General features: G+C 40.0%; 1 protein-coding gene across 1 annotated transcript; it reads left to right on the forward strand.

Moving 5' to 3' along the window:
- The first annotated feature begins 711 nt into the window (after positions 1–711).
- On the forward strand, positions 712–27,304 carry LOC140245363 (next to BRCA1 gene 1 protein-like). The gene is made up of 18 exons (XM_072324941.1): positions 712–929; positions 4,504–4,566; positions 6,816–6,834; positions 8,142–8,266; positions 9,165–9,455; positions 10,700–10,880; positions 11,856–11,928; positions 12,756–12,941; positions 14,921–15,172; positions 15,860–15,989; positions 16,366–16,638; positions 17,250–17,493; positions 18,070–18,273; positions 18,628–18,770; positions 19,230–19,877; positions 20,305–20,438; positions 20,959–21,055; positions 21,717–27,304. Exons 1-18 carry the CDS (start codon positions 828–830, stop codon positions 21,900–21,902), a joined length of 3,351 nt encoding a protein of 1,116 aa, XP_072181042.1. The 5' UTR covers positions 712–827; the 3' UTR covers positions 21,903–27,304.

Raw genomic sequence — 27,304 nt, forward strand, 5'->3', positions numbered from 1 at the left:
GGTACTACATTGGCAAAATCATGATGTCATATATATTTTTTCATGATAATAAAAACATTTATCCTACATGTTTTCAAAAGTCTTACAGTTCCTTGTGAAATGTGATCCAGGATTGACTCTAAAACGGATAAACTACTTAAAAAAATACAAAGTATTGGGTTCATGCAACATACCCTACCGTTATGATTCACGGAACGAATAGATCAACCAGCAATGCAATTTAGAAGAATATCCTGTATATCATTTGCGATTGAATAGTAAAGACATTTCCCGAATCTAAAGATAACGATGTGAAGCAAATGTTAGGGACAGGATGGCGTTGCGGAGGCTCTTAAGAAGACATTACGTTTTGGTCCAAAATCAAAATGATGTAATTGGACACGTAATGCGCCTTTTGCCGATGACAAGGCACGTCCTGCCTAGATTTTTCTGGTCTATACACATTACGTAATGTCTATTTTTGTCAGTTTGATATTATTACTACGCTTATTACACGGTTATTTCCAGGAAACCAGGAAATTGTGTATTATTGGATATATTTTGGTTGAACAATCGATTTAGCTCCTACTTATTTCTTAGAAGTATTGAAGACGTGACTAGAATTCCAAAAGATTTACTAAACGTGTAACAAAATACCGAACTAATTTCTGACGCGTATGAGTATGTACTGTTGCAAGGCTTCAATGACAACAACATCGGCCATAATGTAAACTGGTAGGACCTGTAGCAAAGTAAATGACCTGACCAGAGAAATTGACCAATATCCCCTCTTGCACAGTTAAAGAGGGATCGGTGTGTGGTTTGTGCGAAGAAGAAGAAGCTAGAGGATGAACATGGAGGAAAACATTGCCATAGAAGTGAGATATGAGGGAGAAACTCAGATTTACAACCCGAGTTATCGAACGAGCTGGCAGGACTTGCTGGCTATGGTGAGTGCATGCATTGATGTCAACATGAACTCGAAAACATCTCGTTCGTCGTTGTACGCACGTAGATATTGCACAACAAAAATGCAGAAGGCCTACCACAGTAGCCTACTGCAACTACAAACTCGCCTGTAGTGTAACGTTAAACGTTATAGTTAACGCAAGTTGAGAAGCGCATGCTGATGAACGTGATCAATGAAATGATGGAGAATTAACAGTAATTTTTCAGTTTCGTTTTTGTTTGTTTTTTACTGCATCGGGATCGACTGCTAGTCTGTACTGCAGTTGTGCACTGTGACAAGTGACATAAATCCATATTAAATTGGTGTGTATTCTACGTAGGTAGGGCCTAACGTTAGAAATGGTCTAGGCCTACATGTCAGTAAAAAGGTTACACAGCTACAGGCACAGGACAGGAAATTGAAATGGGTATTGAGGACACTGAAACATAATTTGAAGGACAAACATTTTTGGGCATGTCGTCATGATCACTGACGATGTTGCTCCTGTGAAATTTGAGTAGAATATTCTACCGGTAGATCTAACACTGTTACAGACAGTAATATATGCATGTGGCAGTCTTGTATGACTATATGGAGATTTTACTTTTTAGTTAGGGGACCATCCAATTTGTAGGCGTACGTGGACATGACATGGAAATGGTCAACGTCTGATGAAATTAAATTCTTACTTTGTGTGGTCATTAGTTATGGAACATTACTAGACTCCACAGATTTATACAATGCCAGTGCAAAGGCAGATCTGTGTAACACATGGTGGCCTGTACTTTATTGAAAGAAGAAGTTATTATTCGACCTAATAATGCTGTAAATGCCGAAGTTCAAATTGTTGTGATTTTACTAACTTGCCTTCAAAATATTGCCTTCTCCCATGAAAAGGGGGATGGGGGACCGACCTGGTGCATGAGCATACTCTACACGTAGTGTGTGTTTGTCAAATGTTGTATCAAATTCAAACATTTGTCCATAAAGTTCTTCCCAGCCACACACAGATTTTTCACTTTGATGGAAGGGCATAATTTTTTTACTTTTTACTTGGCGTGAACAAGAGTCATACACATAAAATGATAAAGCATGAGACTGAGGGGGACAAACGGTGATAGGTGCATGAATAAGTGGTAATGGCGACTTTAATAGGTGATGTTAGTGGTACTTATTAGTTTATAGTAGACATTAAAGTAGTAGAACTACTATAATGTGCTTTAAACTAAAAGCACATTGCAGTAGTGATGGTGGTGTTGAAAAAATATACTGTACAGGATCACATTAAGATTAAGATTAATATGTAGTAGTAGTAATGTAGTACTAATGTAGTAGTAATGGTGGTGTTGAAAAAAATGTAGTAGTAATGTAGTACTAATGTAGTAGTAATGGTGGTGTTGAAAAAAAATATACCGTATAGGATCACATTAAGATTGGGTGAATAAGGACGGATAGAATTCGAATATCCCCCCCCCCCCCCCCCGTATTTACTAAGTGTCCCATGCTCCATTATGAAACAAAAACAGGAAAAACGATCTTCATGATGTACATGTATGATATGAATCACAGCTGAGGAGATGCAATGCTATGACAACATTTGAAAGCCTTGGGGTCTAAGTTCATATTTTCTGCCATTTTAGATTAAATACGACAAGTTTTCATTCGAGTTTTGGCACTGACCAGGGTACAGTACAGAAAATGTATACAGTGTACACACTGTTGTACAAATATGGGATAATTTTAATAGATAAATATGTACAAGTGTATTAATACCTGCAATGCATGAGGGTCTGGTGTTTGATGAGGGACTGTGAATATGAAGTCATTGAATATGGGGGTCATAATGAGTTACAATGTATACACTGTAGAAACTAGAGTGAGCCACAACACCTTTGACACAAAGAGTACAGTGTTGTTACCTTGCAATCCTATTTGATTGTACCGGTATGTACAAGTAAACAGAACTGGTCTGCTCTTGCAGTTCTTTCCATGTTTGGGATTTTATGGCTAGACACATACATTGTAGCTTATTGTAATCAATTAGAGGCATGGTCCTGATATGACTACAGATATTCATCTTAATGCCGCATCAGCACACTATTCCCTGAAAGTCTATTTGTATAGTTTGCTCCTTGACGTCACATGGTCAAGATTGTGGTAACCTCGAGATGTGAACAAGGTTGCTTTGTTTTGCTGTGTGGCATAACAAACTTTGCATAAAAAAGTAGACCAAATGTCATGGTCACCTTTGAAATCTGCGGGAGAGAACAATGACAGCAAACTAGTTCAGACTGCAAGTTATTTCAGTCTTTGACTTTAGAGAGAGAGAGAGAGAGAGAGAGAGTGTGTGTGTGTGTGTGTGTGTGTGTGTGTGATTTTGTTATCAGTTTAAGATAGAAATAGCTTTTAAAGTCTGTAGAGTGTAGATCAGTTCCTTCACTACTAATACAGTACCTCACAGCTTGTTATACAATACTGTATGTCACTCAAATGCCATGCTGCCATTAGCATGGCATCGATGTTTTAGATGATGCAGCTTGGAAAAGAGTGAACGAGAATCCATGCTGCTTATATAAATGCAAGGGAGAAATTCTTTTGAATGATGACAGAAGAACAACAGAAATGTGAAAAACAGGATGTTGGTTAAATCCATGGTCCCAAGTGATGCCACATCACTGTACCCACATACACATTGTACAAGCATATCAAAAGACAGTGTTGGTGCTGTAATAGTGTGTAGATGATGTTTAATTCCATACAATGATATTATAATGTTTTTCATTGGTACATGTACATGTATGTACAGTGTATATCACCAACCTAATGTTTCTTGAACTGCTGAAGGAAATGTTCAGTTCTGTTTTGATTGTCCTCAAGATGAACGTGTTTCCAATGCCGTGTTCCTGCACATTGTGTAGGTAAGGCAGAGGAAGTACATGTACATTTGTATGTAAAGTAATGCTTGCTATTCCTTGCATTGCAAGGGATTTATAGTCATGTAACTCCTGTTTAGAAAGACTGTAGGTGAGAGGCTTCTATGACATTGCAGTGGTCAAATCAAATTTTATAATTTGTTATATTACGTCACGATATGTAGCTTTGATGTGACTGCTATCTTTTCAGACTTTCTCCACAGTAAATATTCTCTGTGAGAAATCAGTCTGCACAGTATTCTGTTCTCATTTGTTTACACCCTCAGCAGAAAAGGCAAAATTTAGTGTGTCACTTCCCAAGCTGTTAGAAATTGAATATGTAGAAAATATTCACATTCTCTAAGCAGTCAAACCAACAGAAATTGTTCTATTGTTGTTCTGACCCTTCATTGTATACATGTACTGTGTACACTTTCTCTGCTTAGACTTGTGATGACTCATGACTATTACATCATGCATACAAACGTGTACTGTACATTGCTCAAGAAATGGCTCCGATAATAGCAGTGGCTAAGAACAGAATTGCGACATTGCAAGGTACACGTACATTGTATTTGTATTTTGACTCTGCAACAATCTCATCCTTGTATTGGCAAAAACTAATGTCTTTTTTTCATTTCTCTCCATTGTTTTCATTTGCAGCTGAAATGCTCCTTTGATGTGGATGACATCGTTGTGTTTTATGTAGATGAAGAGGAGGATCAGGTAAGCGGGGTTGAACGAGGGACGATTCATTGTTAGAAGACAAAAGTGTATACGACAGTGAAACATTATTAGTAACAAGACTGACAAAACAAAAATCTAGTGCCAAAAAAAAAAAAATTTATATAATAATATCTTCCAACATATTAAACATGGATACAAGTACACATGTACTTCAAACTGGTCATGCAGTGAAGGATGTCCATCATCCTGTTTCTTTGGCTTCCAGCACATGTTGTAGTTGTAACTTCTAAAGCGTGATAAAAAAACACAATTTAAGAGATTCCTGGAATAAGACATCAAGCTTTTGGGGTTGAAAATTTATCGCTGGGTTTACTTTAGTTGAACAAATGTTTAACTTGTTTTCTTAGAGCTGCTTCTATGCAATGGATTTTTCATAGTCATTTTTGTTTTCCTGTCAGCATTTTATTGTTTTTCTGCTCTTCTCTCCATCATTTTTCATCTCTTTCTCTCGCTTGTCTCCATCACATTTTTTAACCCGTTGAGGACGAGTCCAGAGTATACTCGGGCAAGCGTCTATGGCATATGCCTGTTGTGGCAAAGTCTAACCATCCGCAACGGGTTAATCTCAAATTATAGCATGGTATTGGGCAAGAATAATGCAGTAAATGTTTCGCAATGTGCCTTACTACTCGATATCTGTGACAAAGGTGACTTTCAGATCATGAATGGCCCGCATGGTGTCCGTATTGCACTCCCGTGAGCATCCAACTTGCATTAAATAGATATGTCAAGTTCTTTCCGGTCTGGCTGTTCAACAATTTTTGGAAGCCCCCCACTATTTTTGCCACCCACTATACTTACTGCGTAATCATGAGTCATACGTGTTTGCATCACAGCCAGAGGATATCTCGAGTTGGCAACATTTATGTTGTACATATAAGTGCATTGTACATGTAGTCTCCTGTTTTATACTCCACAATTCTCAAGCTGGTGATCTTTGTATATATACCGTATGTGACTCTGCATCACAAAACAAACAAAAAGTCACCAGACATGGATTTTCAGTTAAGGGCAGATTCTGAAAGAGCAGACTCTAAGCTTTAAAATGATGTGTAACTCAATTCAAATGGACTCCCCTAATCTATCTAAATACTGGAAAGAAAGCACACACTCTGTAAAAGTGTGAACTAAGAAAAGAGGCTCTGAAGTACAGGGTCTATTCAAGCACCTAATCTTTACCAAGCCGCGCTAGCTGTGCGATGAAAGGGACAAAACACAGGATGTAAACCACTGGAGCAACAACAATGAAGGGATTATCAGATTTTAAAAGCTGAAATTTAGCATGCTCTATCAACACATTCTGTCCATAATCAATGCCAACTTTCAAAGCAGTAGAATTATCCTTTCAAAAGTTATTAGACTTGAAAGTGAAGAGTATTCAAAGGATTTCAAGAAATGAAAGGGGGCTTCTAAGACATAGCTAATTGTTCTACTCTCCCCAAAAAAGGGTTGTAGAAAAACTGCTCAAAACACACTTTCCCATTCATGTTATGACCCTAAACTTAAGAATAATGTAGAAGAAGGATAGCTCTTTCAGAAAATATGAAAAACTCAAGATTGACTCAATTGACCCATTTCACCTTTTTTGAGTCCTCATGTAAAATCAAGGGGTGCGACTTTTTGTTTTGTGATGCAAGGTCATATACTAAAATGGAACGAATATTGAAATGCATAATGCCCTGATGTCCTGTGATTATTCATCTAATTACTATACACGTAGATGCAGTTTTTTGCAGGGGCAGATCCAGGAAATCTGTATAGGAGAGGCACCTTTACAAGATTAAATGGGGTGCATGCGCTCCCCCCCCCCCCCATTTTTTCTTTTTATTTCTTTTGTTTTAACAAAAAATACAGAGAGGGCGTGCGCCCGGTGTGGCCCCCGCTGGATCGCCCACTGGTTTTTGGCCCACAAAAGAAGCAGGGCCAACTTTTTGTTCTTTGTCTTTATGCAAAGGGGATTTTTCTGGTTAAAAATGGCAACATTTATTTCTAAACAAAACTGCAATTTGTGCATTAAATCTAGGGATTTGATGCATGCATTAGAAAAAGTGCTTTGTTGGGGGATGCTGTGAGAATGAACGCATAATAATTGATTTTTGAGACACACGTAGGTGTACATTGTAATTGCACATGTGTCTCCATGACTGAAATAATATTGACATTATATGAAAAAGCCAAATTTCATTATTAACCTTGTCAGTTCTTGTTTGGTTTCCTCTCTCATTTAGATTGCCCTCGACTCCCAAGGTAAGTTATCGGCATTTTCTGTTGAAATATTACAATTCAGCCAGTACTTCCATGTTCTCTTGTATTGTGCATGTATGATGTACACATACAAGGAGCTATAGAAATGTGGAAGCGCTAAGACTATCAAAGAACACCATTTTCAAATTCTTTGTCAAAGTAGCCTAATTCACAAGAAGCATACTTTTATTATTGTTGGGGAGATGATTCATGATAGACCAAAACTGGTTTCCAAACATGATGATGTTATTATATTGATATTTTATTGACACGGGCACTCGGGAACTGGCTGAGATGGTCAATTTAACCACACAGTGGCAAGTGTAGGCTTGTACATGTACATATCAACCATAGTTCTCTCACTTGTGTATCGGCGATCTACCAACCAGCAAGTATACATTGTGTACACTGTATACAAAGTGTAAGCAAGTACACTGTATTGTGAGGTACAGTGTATGACACTTTGATACACAGCCAGTGTAGAGTGAGGTACCACATGTAGTGTGAAACGAGAAACTGTCTCTTTACAATGACTAAACACACATGATTTACACTGGCAGCAACCACCATGCCTTGCTATTGTCTCATCTTGCTGTGGGTACACTGACCCAGTGATCTAGTCAAAGTGGAATGTCACTGATAGCAGATTGTTACCACTTTGTGCGATGCCAGATTGGCCAAGTGATCATAGATTTGTATAGTGTAGTTACAGTAAAGTTGCAGTACAATGTCATTGTGACACGATTGCCAACTGTTGCATCACCTCTCTGTCTTTTTTTTTTCAATTGCGCAATCTGTATGTTAGCAGTCCTGTAATGTGACCTTTTGTATCCAGTTACCGTGCATATATGGACTACTTCATCCCAATCTACATTGTAGATAACACCTGTATGTTATCATTAAGTGTGTTGTTTCTACTCTACTGTGTATCATGTAAATATGACTTTAAAGCAAATATGAGATGAGAAATGCATGCACAATTCAAATGCATACCGGTACCAGTATTTGTTTGGGGGTTTTGTGGTAGGCCATATAACATAAACACATTTAAGAGGTCAGAATGGCATTTGTATGATTTCTGAATAAGTTTATGAACTGTGATTACGGAGGGAGACAACTCGTACCCAAAGTTTATGATTATATCTCTTCATTTCAAGCAGTGATATATTCCTTGCATGCTTGTCTGTCCTGTACCATACTTCGTTTGTTGTAATTAAGTCTAGAAGGCTGGTTACTGTACATTGCCACTTTATGAAGCTGTGTCTGGTATTGATGATTTTTCCCCCCTTTTTGCCCTCCATCACCCTCAGAGGAATATGATGAAGCCAAGAAGGTCTCCGCTCGTTGCCAGAATGTCTTGAGGCTGCGAATATACCCCCGAGAGCAGTGCATGGAAGTGGACACAGAGCCCTGTCGGGGTCCAAGTGCGAGCCAGGTAAAGGCACAGCAGAGAATACTGTATACGCCATATATTGAGCTTGTCTAATTTTTCACGTATCGGGACTTGTCGACAATTTTGTGAGTGGGTAAATTCGCAGTTGTGGAGTTTGGCACTGAATGGAGAAATGTGTTCATGCATGCCGACCCGATTGCCAGGATCAGAGTTTATATTTTTTGCGTGTTTGTGAATGGGCAAATAGCACTCAACTTGCGAAATTTGCGAAAATAAAAACCTTGCAAAATATTCGGCGTATACAATATCTCAATTTATGGTGCTTGTGGAATGTTTTAAGTCCTTGTTGATAACCTTGTTTGTTTATTTTTTCACCAAGGATTTTAAATGTAGCAAAGTTTCTCTCTCTGTCTGTACAGTTGCCTTTAAGAGCACATTACCAAAAGTACTAGTGTGCTTTAAAGCCATAGGCACAATTGCTTGCAGGCCAACTTGTGGCAATCAAATGAGAATGATGTTCTGATAGAATAACAGCAATGAAAAGTTCCCTGCATGCTTTCATTCTTACCCATCATATACAGTGTACCTGTTGCAGTATCTGCTGGATTAGGAGGGATTCTGTCTTCAATTTCATGTATATGAAAAATGTAAATATTGTGTATTCCACCAATCCTGACAGAATATGAATTTTTCCCTGTCAGAAATACATTTTGCTTCATCAATCGCTGCTTGATGAATTCGCCTTGCAAGTTGGCTCAATGAACAACATTACCTTTCATATTCTGTGTGGGTGCTATGGCCCCACTCATGCAGAGATAGATATGCAGATCTTCAAGTTAATTGATGTGTTCAAAAATTAAATCTCTGTAAGGGCTTAAGCAGAGAATGCTTCAGCATTCATCATTGGCTTAATTGCCTTTTTATCTTCCTGTCATTATAGACAAGTGACGGCCCTGGCAGTAGAAAGAGGCCGTGTACGTCTGTCAACCAAGAACCAGACCCAGTGATCCCTGACAGTCCCATCAGTGCCGTGTGCCCCTTCCCACCGGCGCCGACACCGGCACCCCCGCCACGCCCCAAAGTCCCGCCCCGCCTCAATCGCGCCCTGTCCATGCCCTCGTCCAAGAAGCAGGCCTCCGTGGCTGGGTGTGTCAAGAAGGCAGTGGCCGAGTTGAAGCAGATGAACGGGTCACAGCCATCCATGCCCAATGCACCAATCAAAGAAAAAGAGGTTGGCATTAAAGGGATGGTACAGTTTTTGTGGAGATAAGAATTGGGCTTTTAACTTCTTGCGAGATACTCAGAAAACACTTATGATATAATACAGAGCATACTGACTGAAACATCCAAAAACAAAGTAACACAAAGCAATCGTGATAAAGTGTGGGTCCCACACTTTATCAGAATCGCTCTTTTTTTTTGGATATCTCAGCCATTTCAAAACCAATTTTCATCAGATGAACGTTGAATCCCTCATAGAATTACATGCTCGTTCATATTTCATAAGAGGTTTCTCATTATCTCACCAAAGAATGTTAGAAACCTTAAATTAGGTCTCAACCAAAACTATAGGATCCCTTTAAATCCCTATAATGCATGTAATGCTTTTCTTGTGTTTGTTGAGACACTGTAAGTGTTTTGCAGATTGTATATCACGTGAGGTTTGGCTATCATTTCCATTTGATTTTATGATAAGATGGTCACTCACACGATCTTCACTATAGGAAACACACCAAACTGCAAAACCCTTATTCTATACATACAGAACCATATATTTCACACAAAAAGATACATTGGAGATGATATCTTTATGAATGGATTGATGTACACTGTAGTATTTTTGTTATTGAAGACCATTGAATGGTTGCATGGTTGATATGCTATCTAGAGTTTCATGTGAGACTCACACTAGCTCTCATAATGGTTCTGACAGTGATAGAGTGGCTATTTCTGGCACTCACTCTGTCTTATTGAATCGATGTACAAGATCTGTCATAGAAATGAAAGTGCATTATCCATTTATTATTAAAGTAATTGTTATATTAGGCAAATTAATCACTTTGCAGTACATGCGCATATATGTATATAAAGATATGAATATCTGTATTGTATGAAGTCTCTGATTTAATCCCATCTAAAGTTCAGTTTACCAGTTTATATACTGAAATATGATTTTATTAAATTAGTGCATTTATATGCATTTCTCCAAATTATTCATGCACACTGTGTGCCCCGATTTGTCTACACAGCTGCCAATGCACTTGAGTGTTGATTGTGCATAAAAATTATGTATTACACTTTCTACCACATGTGCTCATATGACATTACTTGGTAAATATATGGTATTTTTGTCTTCTTGTGCGGGGGCATAATAATGAAATGCTTGTGTGTGTCTGTGTGTGTGTGCAATTAAGTGCTGAAATTGTATTGTTTTGACCACTTACTGTGTACAATTTGTGTTGTGTCTGCTTTTAGCTCATAGACCAGATTGTGAAGGGTGTTCTGGAAGGTCTCGATGGCAGTGCGCTGGAGCGTTCCAGGCCTTCTTCGTGGGACCCCTCTCTGGGCCACACCCCTGGGCGATCACCCCCACGCTCCTCCCCAATCCCGGTGCCTGAGGGTGCGATGCCCAAGACTCGACCTCAGGGTTCAAGAAGTGAGTGACATTTTATTGAATCAATTTAACTGCAGCTGTATAGCTTGAAAGATTGTATCTTGGTCTGAATTTTTGTCTGTTTATATACTTATTCTGTATATCATTTCTTCCTCATTCGGAATGATGGTATGTTACTTTGGTAAGGATACATTCATTGTGATATCATTTGACATTCTCACAAAATCCTCCATGCATTTGTTGCTGTTGTTTTTAGAAAGAGGCTTTGAGTGCTAATGTATTTTCATACCACATGAGTATGTCATTTGATCACACAGGAAATTTTCAGACTCGTACACTAGACTCAACCACCCCCCCCCCCCCCCATAAAAAGAGAGGGGGAGAGAAAAAAAGAAAGAAAGAAGAAATCCAATGCATTAGTATGAATTGTAACCGGAGGTGTCATAATTGAAGACTTATTAAATGTGTATTATGTAGATACTGCTTGAGACTTTCCTGTCCGCTATCTTTGTGAAAACCAGTCACACATTTACTTGATCAATTTGATCAGGCAATCTGTGTAAAAGTATTAAGTTGATGGCCAACATAAATTAAGGGCTCCTTTTTTCTTCTTTTTTTTTCTCTATTTTATTCATTCTATTTTATGTTACTCCTGAAGACAATTTAAAATGTGTCTACAAAGTATTTTACTGATGATTTCATTTTGAGCATTATGTTAAAGGAATGCTCAAAAATTTATAGTAGTTTTTCATGATGCAAAATGTTGGTAAATGAATCAAAAAACATCAAGCACCAAGTCTCCCAGTTATCAGGCCAAGTTGATGATGACTGCATAAACTGGAAAATATACGAACACGAAAATTATATTGATACATTGTTGAATTCGCTGTAAATTGTTATGTCTATATAATTATTTAGTTGGACATGTATTACTCATGCAGATATCGTGTGGAAGTTTCAGTAGAAATGTGATTGATTTATTGAAAGAATTTCTGTTGTATGTTTTCGCGCATGCAGTCAAACTGGACCACATTGGCATCTCGTGTGCGCGATGCAAGTCACCCATCTCTGGGGTCAGATACAAGTGTGGGTAAGTACTACAAATGCCTTCGCCAAATCTGTAGATTTGTTGTTACCGTGTATGGTCTGTTTCCAAATATGTGATTGTATTTAACAGTGAACTTACAAAATCTTCTGTTTTACCCTCCGTTCTCCTATTAAAAGAGTTTGTTTTGATGCGGCATCTGTGTGTATTCCCCTGACACATGCTTTCAGCAGAGGATCATTGCTTTGTATCCCATTTTAAGACACTTGTTGGTTGTACTTTATTATAAAGTCATTATATATTAATGCCCCCTGATTTCATCAAGGGGCATTTCATGAAGCATTTTGTCAGATATTTTTTCTTACAAACTGTTATAAGCTACTGAAATCCTTGCATCTGTTTGGCTGAGAGCAAACTTGTCCGACAAATTTGTTGCACAAAACGCTTAATGAAATGCCCCCCCCCCCCCCCCATATCTGTTCTTATGGTTTCCATGCTGGCATTTTTATGCCTCCGCCACAAGGGTTGCAAGAGCCATATTTAAAGAATTGGACCATCATATATATTTCATAATTTTACTAGGTCAGGATTCTGTTGTTGGTCAACTTACTTCATGAACAAAGAGGGAGGTAAGAAAGTACTCCCTTGGAAAATGTCAGTGGATCTGCACAAGTTGTACAACAGCCATCCAACACACGTATACATGAGTAGCAACCACACACGAGGATGTGCGGTGTAGTATCGGTGTGGCTTGTAATGTTAGTGCAAATGTGTTTGTGTGTGTGTATGTGTGTGTACATTGTACATGCATCGTCAGGATGTGCATGGCAGTGTAGACATTTTTTCTTTTTCTTGTGCTTCCGTTCTCGCAGACACTGCATAGCATTTGACCTCTGCGAAGAGTGCGAGGCAATTGACGGTGTCCATGATCGCAACCATGTGTTCCTGAAACTCAAGCGCCCTACCTTCCGCATCGGGCTCAAATCGGACGGAAGCATCATGCCAGTACTCAAAGGCCCCATTTATGCTGATGACGACTCTCCAGTATGGGCTTACAAGTAAGATCAAGAACTCCACGATTGTTTTTCCTCAAAGCTCTGCTATACCTGTCATTTTTTTTTCATTCATTCTTTTACTTTTTATGCAACTCTGATACTACACAGTATGAAGGATCCTATGTTAACGCATATTTGTGATGATGGGTAAAGTTGATTCATAGAGAAAAAGGTTGGAAAAAGTTTTCTTGTTGAAGCTCGGAAACGGTGGAGCTGTTCTGCTGCTTTGTTTCCTTCATAGTTTTCTGTTAAAGGGAACCCAAACCCAAAGAGCAATGTGGATTGAGTGAAAGCAGCAACATTAGTAGAACACATCAGTGAAAATTTGAGAAAAATCAGACAATCGATGCAAAAGTTATGAATTTTCAAAGTTTTGGTGTAGGAACCACTGGATGAGGAGACTACTAGAGGTTATGGCGTATGAGTGGACAACAATATAAAGAAAATATAAAGAAAATTCCACATTCCATCAACTTGATACTGACATATGTTAAGGGTAGCAGTTATTCCTCCTGCTTTCTGAAAGCGGTCAGTCAAGTTCTCTTTCATAATGCTAGAGAAGTGAGTTTTTGTGGAATTTTCTGTATATTTTCTTTATATTGTTGTCCACTCAAGCCACATTGCTTTTTTGGTTCGGGTTCCCTTTAACCCTAACTAGGCCGGGCTATTTAGGTAGATCATAGAGCCGAGGGGGGGCCTCCCAGAGAGCCAGCAAGAATGAGAATGGCAATACATTTCACCGCCAAAGTTACTGTATGGATACAAATAGCTTGACACCATAAGAAACTCAATTAGATACATGCAGTCCAGCATCATGTAGGCAGGAAATCTTGTGGATGTCAACACACCCCGCTTGACAATGTGTGTTAATTTTACACCTTTTGGGGAAGAGTGAATGGGACATGTATGGGGTTGATGGAAAATGGAGACATTTGTTAAATTTCTCAGCTTGGGCAATTTCTGTCGATTTCATGTGTTCATCATTTCATAAACAGGTATTTTTGTACATTTTTGTCCATGCCTTGGTACTTCTAGTTGTGAAGTAGAGGGCAGTATTCACAGGGTATTGCTGATGCCATAGTAGATATCAGAACAGTGCGGCTCTATTATACAAATGATGCACAGGACAGAGTGGATCGGGGAGAATTGCATGCGCGAGTTTAACTTTGGAACTGTTTAAACCCATGAGTGCAGCGAGTAGGTTTTAGAGTGTTCCAAGTTAAACAAGAGCATCCAATTCTCACTGATCCACAAAATAGACCAGTGCATCATTTGTGTTATTAATTGGGCCCGTTAATTCATGAAATACAACCATTTTCCCCATCATGAGCCCGGTACACCTACAGCACTATACAAGACTTGAGCCATGCATTCGGATTTTACCGGACACATGGCTCAGTGTGGATCAGTAAAAATCAGTGCATGACAATTGACCAATCAGATTTCAGAGATTCTAAAGCCCATCTTGTTATTATTATTATTAGTAGTAGTAGTAGTAGTATTTTATTTGGCTTTCAATCACAAATATATTACATTTTTCGAAATCAGAACATACACTGGAGTGGTAAGGGTGCACCAGGTTGGGCAGCCCGGGTCTGGAAAGAGCCAACTAAATGACTTGGGCCCACAGGCCATCCTCCCCTAACCACCTTGTGCACCCAAAACAGTCAGTTAACAATATAAAAGATACAAATTTCATTAAGAGGCATACATAAAAAACAAACAAAAACATAAACAAAACAACTGTTTCATTTTAAGTGTCAGTTTAAGATATATGTAAATGCCAATCTTTCTTATTCCATTAATATCAGGTCATTTTCTACATTAAAAAAAACTAGCAAAAAAAAAATATTAACAGTACATTGCATATATGCATGTCAGCTCTTAAATGGCTACCGACATCAAAGCCTGACTCGCTTAAAAATATATACAGTTAATGCACAATCAGAATTGTGGGCTCCTCCTTCTTGACCATATTTCAGGAACAAGAAACTGGAGGAGAAAAAGGCCAGGAAAGAGGCCCTGGCGGAGCTGAAGCGCAAGTACCGGGAGGAGAAGCGTCGTGCCAAGCTAGAGCACCACGCCCAGGTCTCGCCCATGAAGCGCGAGCGGATCGAGAAGATGGCGCAGCGGCAGGCCGAACAGATCATGGCGGCAGCCAGCGTTGCCGTGACGCCCACCACCACGACCACAGCTGCCGGCAGTGCTGGGGAGACGACTCCCCTCATCGTACAGTGAGTTCAGCCGAAGATCTCCCGTAGCATTTTATCATAAACTCACCTCCTTGATTTCTCTTGCGCAGGATGCTTGTGTTATCTTGATCGATGTATTGTCAAGATCTTTTTTGTAACATTGCATGAGTATAGATTATGTTCATTGTTATGTTCATTGTTAAAATAATGCCATGACATCCTGTGTTTTGTTACAGTCCTTTGCTGCTTTGTAAAAAATAAAAATAAATAAATAAAATAGAAATGTTAAGATTTGCTCAATCAGTGATGTACGTGTCTGTGTTTTGTTTGTGTCTGCTTCTCACATTGTGTGAGAAATAGGGTTTGACACAACACAACATCAAAGTTTTTCTGTGACATTTATTATAAAAAAATGCTGCAGTTTACCTAGATCTGCTGTACAACAACGTAGCAAACCAACACTCATTCTTGTCTTCGTATGTATATCAACAAATATGTGTTCACAGAAGAAGGGAAAACAAAACCCAAGAGGGAAGCTCTCATTCATCACCCAGTGAAGTGTCCAGAGATCAATGTTGTAGTCATCAAATTTGCACTTACGGAGATGATTAAGTCTGACGTGATGTACCTTAGAAGTTAAAATTAGTTTCATTTCCTGTCTGAGAAATCATACTTGGGTGGGGATCTCAATATGCTTGCTTTCTTTCCTCATTCTTGTGTTCAAAGCAGCAAGTTTGATGCAACTTTTGTGCGAGATGGCAACCTTCCGGACGGCACCCACATGCAGCCGAAGACCAAGTTTGTCAAGAGCTGGATCATGCTCAACAGTGGCAACATCAAGTGGAATTCGGACACAAAGGTATTGATATACACACTGCTTCAGCCTGGTTAAATCACGTGATTGATCGCATTGATGCTTGAGTTGTGGAGTATGTTTCGGTTTCATACCTCAAAGGTGCAGCCTTTGTGTGCAGTCAGGCCACAGTGTATATTTAGATCCATGTCTTACTCATGCAGTGTAGCAAAGGGATTGTCCAGTTGAGAGTCCTTACAGCCAAACCTGTGTAGTGTATGTTTAAGTTTCATGCATTGTAGATGTGCAATGACAGAACCTGTAGTCAATTTGTCAAATCTTTAAGACTGTGGTCAAAGTTTGTGTCCAGTTGAATGCATTGAGTGTCAAATGATAGAAGAAAACTCATGTGAGTATTACACTCCCTTTGTGTGGTTTGCAGCTGAAGTACTTGTGGGGCGACATCAAGATTCTGGCCTCGGACCCCATGGAGATCCCGCCCCTGTCGCCAGGGGAGGAGGCGCCCGTCTGCGTGGACTTTGAGGCCCCGCCCGCCCCGGGCCAGTACCAGAGCCATTGGAGGCTGACGCAGAAGGGGGAACAGTTTGGCCACCGCGTCTGGTGCAATGTCGTTGTGGACGAGCCGGAGATCTTGGAGCCGAGATGCGAGCAGAAGAAGACTCTTCAGGAGGAGATGATCCTCCCAAGGGTTGAGGTAAGATGAGCTGCACACCCTCCCCCACTCCCCTTCCCAATCCCTGATGCTTACCAGTATTAAGAAAAACAAAAAACCAAATTGCAACGGATATTCAAAGAAGAGGCAAAAGAGACAGAGCTGGTGGTGGAGTTTCGGAGTGTTTGCTAGAGGAAGGAAGATGCCATAGATTGGTCGAGTTAACGAGAAAGTGTGGGAGCAGGTGCTGTTAGTGTAAGATAAAGTCAACCACTCTTAGTTTCGGGGACAAACCCAGATCAAAAGGAGATGGTGATAATGATGGCGACAGAAAAATACCCAAACTCAAGAAAACCTGCAATTTTCTGCAGGGCTCCCTGGGATTCTCCCCAGTGAAGGGGGGAGCGTTGTCCCTCCCTTGACCCTCCCATACAAATGCGCAAGCACAGTGAACAAGATTCTGCACCCCTGCAAATTGTTGCAGACCCACTTGCCTCAAACTTTCCTAGTGATACTGCGACCATCTCTCACACATGCTATTGTTAAGTGGTGTACGGCGAAAAGCTTGTGCATTTAAACGTATTTGGTAATATGCCAGACATGCAGGGTGCCAATAAATTTTGGTTTTGATTTTGGGGATTTCCCCTCTGCAGGAAAGTGAAGCGACAGAGGCAGAGCACAATGAGAACACGCCTTCCAGCGCTGTCGCACACCTCCAGAGTGACCAGTCGGACAGTTCCACTCCGTCACGGGTGGTGTCGTCGTCCGACCTCCTCACCGCCCAGGACGTCCTCTCCTTCGAGATGCTGAGCATCAACGACGACCGCGACGCCGACAAAGAAGTGGAGGGTGTGAACAGCCCCGCTACCATGGCAACTCCAAACAACACACCCATAGGTGAGCACAGTGCTTGAATCTGATGTAATGATAGCACATACAAGTAGTATCTAAAGAGGAATGTATTTCTTTAAGAGTCTAACCATTCTTGAGTGTATTGAAAATAACCTCTTCAGGTAAAGTATTGTTGCATGTTTTTCATCTGTTGTTACATTGTTGGTATTTGAAAGGATTTTTGTAACATTTGTTATCATGAAACCATTCACCCATTGAACACTTGTCTCCAGTATACTTGGGAAGGTGTGTGTGGGAAACTTGTAACAGCAAAATTAGCTTGTCCACAATGAATATGGGGCATTCAGTATTTATGGACAAGTACTTTCAGTCTTCTCAAATGTGGTGTAATTTGCTCTTTAGAGGCCTTAGATAATTCTGCAAACAAAATAGTCGTTGGTGTACAACAAGAATAGGGCGCAAATAAAAGAGATGCTATATTCTGCCATTTGAAATATTGTCAATAAATGATAACAAACCTAATGAATCGATGCAGCATGAAGTCCTGTAAAGGTGGTTTCTTCGACTAGATGGAGTTGAAACAGTCACAATGATTTAGCTTGGGTCTGTCTCTTGTTTTAGTCGGGCTAACCCCTTGCATCTCACCGGTGCCCCAACTGGATGAGAAGCTGCTGAGCAGGCGCGTCTCCGAGCACAGCGACCTGGAGATCGTCCATCCGGAAGATGTGCCAGAGATCGTGGAGAGTTCCAACTCGAACAGTGGGCTCTCCCCAGTGAAAGTTCTTGATGGTGTGGCTGTTGCGGATCCCATGTCAGAACACGAAGGTAAGCGTGGCTGTTGACTGATAGCATCTAAAGGGCTATGACAGTGTTGCAGTTAGTTCTTGTATGTGCACCTTTCATTACATATTTACATGTGATAGTGTGTGGCATGTTTACTCGCTATGAAAACCCCTGAAAACAGTTCTTGTACTGATAACTGCTCTAATTTGTTCTTGCAACATACACCTTCAGATGCAGTGGTTTCTATCACTCACACCAGCAATTTTGTTTGAGTTCAACTCAACTTATGGCCTTGTCTGCCTTGCAGACAAGGCTGTACTATGACATTAAAGCTAAAAGTTGGTCATTCCATTTCGCCAGTCCCTTCAGAACTCCTTGTCAATTTATCTTCCCCAGACGACGTCGAGAGCATTTGCAGCTCGTCGGACAGCGACATCTTGGATGACTACTGTGTTGTGCCCCTGCCGGACTGCTTTGATCCCACCAAGCCACTGGACAAGTCCCTCATCATGTCCAGGTCCTCTCTGAGCTCATCCATGGTGAGTGTCCGGCATTGGTCAAACCTTGTCCACGCACACAGTTGCATGCGCACACCTACATATATCACATATTTTCTGTCTCATTGTTTACTCTCCTTCTTTGTTTCTCTTAAATATCAAATCAAAAAATTCCAGTCTGTTATTGCTTAATATTGATTATAATGAAGAGTATTACACATTTTGTGTGATTCATAATTTTTGAATATCTTTTTGTACTGGTATTATGTTCAATATCTTTTTATAGCGGTATATTTGTGCTACTTTTAGTAGTAAATCAAACCTTTCAGTGAAATTTTCCCAACTGTGAACATCATACATCAGCAGAGGATAGGGATACAGTTTTCAGAGAAAGGATATTTTTGTTGTGTACTCCACACGATAGCTTTGTTTATGTAATGTCTATCTTTTCATCGTGATACACCAGCAAATTTCTCATTATTTGTCAATCTTAAAACATAGACCTCCTCGACAGTGCTGCCACCACATTCTGAGAGCCCTCCCCTGGTGCGGTTGCCAAGCTACGAGGAGAGCCAGGCTGAAGTGGAGAGGACATCATCTCAAGAGGACTCGCTGACCCCAACTCCGCCGGCAGAGGAGGGTGCTGAGAGCACCGTCGACTCTGCGGACAGCATCCAGTCAGTCCCCGACGAAACCCTGTCTGTCACCGAGGACTCCGGCACTGCCGTTGATGCGAAATGCGAGCCCGAACAGAGCAAAGAGGAGGATAAGGATGCCGCCACACCCGACGACAATTTGATAGAAGAACCCGTCACACCAAGCAACACCCCAGCTACCGAGGCAGCCGCGCCGTCAGTGGATGCCCTCCTGAGCACTTCCAACCCCGCCCTTGAGACGGCACCCCTCATCCCGCTGGTGGCTGCAACCCCTCGTCAGCAGCCAAGCACCACTACATCCCCATCACCGGCCCCCGCCGGTCCCAGCCAGCAGACCGTTACCATGGCACCCATGCCCGACATTACTCTCCTGGCTACATCATCAGACATGCCCCATGCTTCTCTAGAAGATGGCGTTCTCATCAACCCGGAGGGCAACGTCCTGTATGTGGCTCATCTGCAAGATGACGCTAGGGCAACAGCCCCGGCAGATGTAAGTGATAATCTCGACACAACTTTGCTTTTTGAAATATTATCTTGTGTGACATACATAACTGGAACGATTTATGTATTGAATGTTTTTCTTCCCTTTTCTTTACAGGGAAGATTAACTGCTCACTGTGAGTTTCCTCAGAGTTAGTAGCGTTTCTTCGCATATTTGGTTTCATTTGTTTTACTTCTTAAAGAATGGAAATAAAATCAATCAAAATATAAAAAAAAACGTAAACATTGCTCTCTTTCTGAGACACACAAGCCTTGTGTAGGATAGATTATACTGATTCAGTGCTTTAAACATGTTGTACATGTGAATCTTTCACAACAGAATGACAAAGCAAAGAAGGACAGAACGACAAAGGAGTTTTTCTGAATGTTCTATTTGATAACACTTTGCAACTCTGTCACACGATTTGTTCTTGCAGGCCCCGGAGCAGCCGGCCGAGAGGCAGGAGGAAGCCGAGGAGTTCCACGACGCTCAGGACACGCCCAATGATGCGGCAGATGATGACCAGGAGGGCAGTAATGAGTTCCAGACAGACCCCGTGGAGTTGCTGGGGTAATGATAACCTCTGCCAAGGAGCTCAATTATGTTTGTGTGTAGTTGCATTTGTTTGTTTGTTTGAGTTTGTTGTGTGTCTTTGCTTGTTTGTTATGAGACTTCTGGGTCCCTGGGGAGCCCAAAGCCCCCAAGTTAAGGAATCTTAAAAAATCTCCTTCTCTCGAACCAAAAGTGATAGAGCTTTGTAAGTGCTACAAGTAAGTACAGTGGTGACTGCAGTTTCAAGATATTTACCTTTTAGTGGGACCACTTTGTTTTACTTTGTTTTTGGATATATCTTGGTCATTTCAAACTGATTTTCATCAAATAAACTTTTAATTCCTGTTAGAATTGTATGCTCTTTGATATTTCATATAAGTGGTTCCTGATATCTCGCAGAAAGTTAAAACCTGAATCCCCATCTCAACCAAAATGATACCATCCCTTTAAGAAGGGGCATCATTTGACTCGTCCCCTAGGTTGTCCATAAATTATTAGATGGAGTAACAGTCTGTCTCTGTATCCATTCGTCCATCAGATACACAGCAGCGAGGGCTGTAGAGGTGGCTGGAAGCGTGGTTCGCCATGCCTTTGACTCCGCTGCCAGCTCCGTCAACGCCCTTCTCCGGCCACAGGTAAGGGGACAGACATTAAACTGACACCAGTCAGTGAATTCGGGTAAACTTCTGAAGTCTGCAGTTTCGTAGTGAAGTTCATATCATCATGAGGTTTTAGGCAGAACAAAGGAAGGATAGCATGCAGTGGTAATGCATTGCCTTGGAAATACTGTAATTCTCTATAAGGTCATGGGTTTCCCACAATTTCCTGATAAAATTCCTCCATAAACCTTCGTAAGGTACACAGCACATCCCGTTTTGGTAAGCGATGGCTCAACAACATTACCATGAAACTTCTCTTCATATTTTCAATGTCCTGTGGCATGAAAACCCAGCAAAGTGGCAAGTGATGTGACTGCTAGAAGTGATAAGCCCTCAGATAGGGAATAAATCATGAAGCTTAAAGCAACTAGGAAGTTTTTGTCAGACAAATGTGATTTCAGGGAAGATGTTGTCCCGATATGTATTCATTGTGCAGCAGATGGTTGTTCATTTTTATTTTTGAATTATACAGACATGCAAAAGATGGCCAAAATTTAGAATCCTTCCAAGGCAAGATGCTCTCGTGTGCGGTCAAACATGTAATATGGTAATTGTAATGGGATCATATCGTAAGCACTGTTTTGTTTTGTTTTGTTTTTTAAAGTGAAAACTATGTTTCTTTGTTTATATATCGCAGCCTCTCCCAACGCCAGCACCGTACACGCCCCCCAGTCCTTCCCCCATGGACCAGCTGATCGAGATGGGATTCGGAAACCGGAGCAGGAACCAGGAGCTCCTGGAGAAGCACAACGACAACGTCTCGATGTGCGTCCAGGACCTCCTGCAGGCCGAGGATAACGACTGGCACAACAATCGGCACTAGGACGAATTACATCCGGGAAGTCTGGACGCTGTGTGTGTAGTCCAGCACGTCACGCCAGCATCGACTGCAATCTTGAAATCACTGCTCGTAGGCTAACAGGTCATTGTCCAGGATCTGAACTTGTGACATTGTAGACAAAAAGAGTGAAGGCTCAGCTTGTTTATAATCTGCTGTCTCATCACATTGAGGCGATCAATTTGTGTACCACTTGAAAAGTTTGTGCTAAATGCTCGTGCATATAAGTCAGAATATTTTCCACTATGGACTCATGGGAAATGAATTGATGGTCGGAAAGCTCGTGACAGCATTACCTATAAATGATCCCTCCTCACTAAATACATTATAATACCCTGACTGCTACTTCGGCAATTAAGACTTGCAATTATATGATGAATTCAAATTTTATTGAGAGATGCATAGTGATAGCAGGGAACGAGAAAGGAGACGGTTTGTCGGAGCCTCTTCTGTGCTGAGTTCACCTTTTTCTTTCTCTGTACTTTTATTTCTGCTGTCTTTAGTGACCTGCGTGAAAGATATCGCAAGAAAACAGACATTATTTGTATCTAATTTGTGACTACACGGTTAATGCATTATAGTTAGTTTGTGTTTCTTTGTTTGTTTGTTTTTTTAGCTTGGTATGAATTATTACAGGTTTTTAATGTGAATCTGAATAGCAGTTGGAATTACCGGAAGGATAGTCCTTTGGTAGAGTTGGTCACCAAAATTGCAGATTCTGCTCAGTTCATTAAAGGGACTAGTAAGTTTAAAACCATTCACTTGTGTTAATCCGATTTGAAAGACAGAACAAAACAAAAAACATGAATGGACTCTACATATTAAATGTATGTAATGTTATGGCAAGGAAATGGAATCCAGCAAACATGAATATGGCTTGTAGCCATATCAAACACAAATGTGTATAATGTTTGTATTTCATAATTATTCAATTTTAGCTTGTGTGTATTTACAAATGCTTTAGTTTTACTTTTCACCGTGCACTCATGTGCAGTGTGAAATAGTTATCTTTTGTGGTATTTTACTTTAGAAACTCAACATTAGAGGCACAGGAGATGGTTGTATAATTCTGTTGGTTTAAAATAGAGTGTGTGCACGCACATATAAACTGTGATGACAACCAATTCACTGTCATTTGCGGTGAAAAAAAGAAAAAAAGAAAAAAAAAACAAGATATTTGAGCTTGTTTCACATCAATTGCCCTCTGGTCTTCATCTTTCATTTCGTTTCTAATATTTTGAGTGTATACTTACTACATGTTACAACCGTATGTCTGCAACCGTGGAAGCATGCGTAGCCAATCATCAGTCTAAATGGACACCGCCTGGCTTGAGATTACATAAGATTAAGATTCCCCCTGAATACTGCCCAAGCATGAAAACGTAGTTCGCTCGTGATCGTTCATGTTGCTAGAAATTGGAAATTGGATGTAAATTTGCAGCTGTGCAATAGTTCTCTGTCAATTGAAAGATATGTAAATATGATATGCACCACTCTCAAATACTGGCTTGGTACATGTGAGTGCCGCCTTCCTGACATACCACTTGGTACCAGCCGTGTAATTTTCAACTACAAACACAACAGAAATCCTCCTTGGTACCTGTGTATTTTGTGTGTGTGAGTGTGTTCAATTGAGGGAAATGTCATTTTCTTGGAACTTCGCATTCAATCTTTGTATTTCTGTTAATGTTCTTCCTTTATTTTTTAAGTTATTCTAGAAACCTTTCAGAGATGACGATATGGATAGGCGAGATTGTTTCAAATTCTTTTACAGTAAAAAAAAAACAAACAAAAAAGAATTGCTCATTCCTTTGTATATCCTTTGTAATATGGGAGGTTATGGGTTGCAAGTTATTTTGCAGGTTATATAGGTTTTCTTACCAAATATTTTTGCAGCTCCTGATCATATTGTCCTTGAAGAAGCAACCTACAGAAGTTGCCACTTTCCAACCTTTTATTTTTGTTTATGGATGTGTGTGTTTGAACTAGTATACTGTTGTTGTGTGCATACATAACAATTGATGAACTTTATAATAATACCTGAACTAAGAAACTATCATAATATTATTAGAGGAGAAGTCACATACTACTTTGTAAAAGTGATATATAATGCTGAGTATATGTGACTGAATGTTAGTAAATATCATCCTCCCGTTGTAAAATGGGACAATCCACAAACCTTGTAGAGAAATCCCAAAACCCTCTATGCCTCCATCTTTGGTTTTCTGGAATGTTCGAAACTCGCCACATGTGGGGATGAATCTGTATGAAGCCCTCATCGACATGTATTGCAGGCATTTATTTTCACGGACGAATCCCTCCGTCAATCTCCAGTAGAAGCCAACAAAATTTGTGCTGTAGATGATGCATCTTGAATTGATTGGGTAGAGGTGTTAACTAAAGTGTATGTTACAAATGGATGTACTGTGGCTATGTATTATGGAGGTCTGTCAATTCAAAAGGAAGTGTTATCACCGTAATAACCAATGAACAGCTGTGTAAATAGACAAAAATGATAGAGATTATTATCGTTTATTATCACACAAATTATTATTGAATCCTGTACAAGTCGAAATTGCTATATTTTTGTGGGCAAAAAAAAAAAGTGAAGCTGTCTGTATATTGCACATTTGAACATGATTTAGATCGAAAAGGAAATATTTGGCTGAGTATCTTTGTGTAGAGAGCAGAGAGTAAGATAATCAAGTTGATTTGCGTGACTGTACACATACATCAACCTGTGTGTGTATGTGTGCATATGTGTGTGTGTGTCCGTATGCTTTACTCACATGACTGAACGCATGTATTTACAATGTTTTTGCGTAAATATATTTCACACTATAGTCACCGTGTAAACCCTGTCGCTTCATTATCTTGAAGAGTTCATTGGCTTTCGTTCAGGATATGACCTTTGCCCTTTGAAATGACAAAATAGTTTACCATTGAGAAATTACCGGGAGCACTGATTTCAAACTTCTTCTATCTGTATGCTGGCCAGTACAATGACTGGAGCGAATGCTTTCATATAAATTTCGTATTTGAAGCATTATAGAATCGTAGAGGAGTTGACATCCATGCTCATTTTTTCACTTTGTAATACATTTTAAAAGCAGTTATACATCCATATTAGTGTTACACATGTTTATGTTTCCTTGTATTACTGGGTTTCTGTTTCTGTTACAGTTTGTTTTAAGTTATCCAGATGTAAACATGAAGCTATTTGTTGTTTGTCATACTTTAAGCTCTCATGATACATCAGTGGTTCGGGTTTACCATATTTCTACCTTTTTAAGTCAGAATGGTAGGCTAGCCAAAATGTTCCTCTGTCACAAAGCGAAAATTGAGGAAACCTTTTGTTGGAGAGTACTGAAGTTCACAAATCAAACATCGTCGTAAGTTCTGCTTGAGTGACGGAATGGTAGCATCGCACTTAAATGTTAAGCTTGTAGATAATAAAAGAGAGAGAGGGAATCGGAAGTAGAGAGACAGAGAGAGAGAGAGTGAGAGCGAGCATGGATGTAAATGAATAGAGCTTCAGTAACTAATTATGAACATGTACATATTTATAAACTCTATGTGAAACTTAGAGTAATTGCATATCAAAATTGAGCATGATATATATATTGAACTGTGTGTGGAGTGCTACGTTACCTGTGCTGGTGGTATAGACATGTTGCGTCTATTGAGGTGGGATAAAAGCGGCCCTCTGTTGATTGGACGAAAAAAGAAAGAAAAATAAAAGGTGACCCACTCAACAGAAAAAGAGGAATTGATAGACAGTTTAGCTGTAGGGAAATGTACTGCCGGCCTGTCAACGCAAAGCACTATCAATGTACTTATCATCTTAAACCATCCAGTCTTCAAGAATATGTGTTAGGAGAAGTGTTGGGGGGAGGGGGGTAGTGGCACAGTGGATTGAGATGATAGCATGCCATGGTGAAGGATTATGCTAGACGAACATTCAATGGTCAAATAAGGCTGACATTACAGTATGCCCTCTGTAATTTCCCATAATGTTTGATGAAAACCAGTATAAAATGTTTCAGTGCACAGAAATGCAAGTTTACTGGAATATAGTGTAAAAGAATACAAGAAGTGATGTCATGCACTAACGGTATTCACGAAAATGTGAAGTGTTATAAAAAGAACAAGTCATGTTAGAAGCCCCAATTGGAAGTATATATAAATGTACGACTACATATTATTTCTAGCTCTCTCCCCCTCTACTACTAAGTATACAGCTTTTGCTTTTCATATACTCTCTGTATAATTTACATTCAGTTTTTGGCACAGGGACTGAACATGTACTACATGTGAGAAAATGCACAGCAGAGTGTGCTTTTTCAGTAGGTAATGCCAATTACCTTCAATCTCTTCAATCCATTCACAAAAATTATATCCTGTCAAGTCAGTGGGATTTTTGTTTTATTTGCAGAGGAAAGAAAGTGAATGGAGACTTTAAAATGCGGATGGACGTGTCGGTCACATATCAGCTAAACAGTGGTACAAGTCAATCAAAATTTAATGATATAAAGAAGCTACGGACAGTTCATTCCAGTGCCAGTCACGTTTTTACTTTGTTCCTGAAAGAAACTGTACCAATATTGCGTGAAACAATGGCTCTTAACCCTAACTGCCCATCATGACAAGCTCAGACGGTCAATGAAAAGCTTGAACGATTTTAGATGCCCGTGATATGACTTGCTTGTCAACAATAAAATGCATTTGATAAGGTACAGCGATTTCAGTCTGCCTTTTTGACCCCTATGTGCCCAGAGAGCTGTAAGACTAGTGTGAAAAGGCCTTGCACAATTAAAAAAATAGTGATCAAATTATCTCATGGAATGCCATCATGTCAATCTTTTAACAAGTGAGAAAGAGAAAAATGATGGTAAATACAAGGCTTATTCATGTGTGTAGTGTAACACAGTGAAGGGTAAAAACGCTACAACTACTGGTGGTCGTAGAAGCAATTGATTATTGACTGTGAGTACACATGATTGTAACACTCCATCAAAGTTCATATGATCTTGGCCTCATGTTGCGCATGGCTTTATGCGTGACGAGTCATAGATCAAGCGGAACGAATGAACTTTGTTTTTGTTGACTCGAGAGAGTTCACGATCTTATCAAAGAGTGATCAGGTGCGCAATGAGAGTCAAGAAGTTACAGGGTTAACCCTTACAAAACCACTGGCAATTACTGTGCTGCGGGATCTCAATAGCATGTGAATGGGTGGTCCTCAGTGGGTTAAACCAGCAATTGATGCTTACTGTATTGTCATGGATGCTTTGTAGATGTGAGTGGCTGTGGAAATGAGTGATGTAACATGTCAGTAACTAATGCTGAATGGGAACAATAAAACTAATAAAATACAAGAAACTCTA

Source organism: Diadema setosum, chromosome 22 (assembly GCF_964275005.1).
Source record: "Diadema setosum chromosome 22, eeDiaSeto1, whole genome shotgun sequence".
NCBI classification, from domain to species: domain Eukaryota; kingdom Metazoa; phylum Echinodermata; class Echinoidea; order Diadematoida; family Diadematidae; genus Diadema; species Diadema setosum.

Coding starts and splice junctions, on each gene's coding strand:
- LOC140245363 (XM_072324941.1), top strand. CDS start 828: ATGAACATGGAGGAAAACATTGCCATAGAAGTGAGATATGAGGGAGAA. Junction 12,942..14,920: donor TCTCCAGTATGGGCTTACAA/GTAAGATCAAGA, acceptor ACCATATTTCAG/GAACAAGAAACTGGAGGAGA. Junction 19,878..20,304: donor GGGCAACAGCCCCGGCAGAT/GTAAGTGATAAT, acceptor TTGTTCTTGCAG/GCCCCGGAGCAGCCGGCCGA.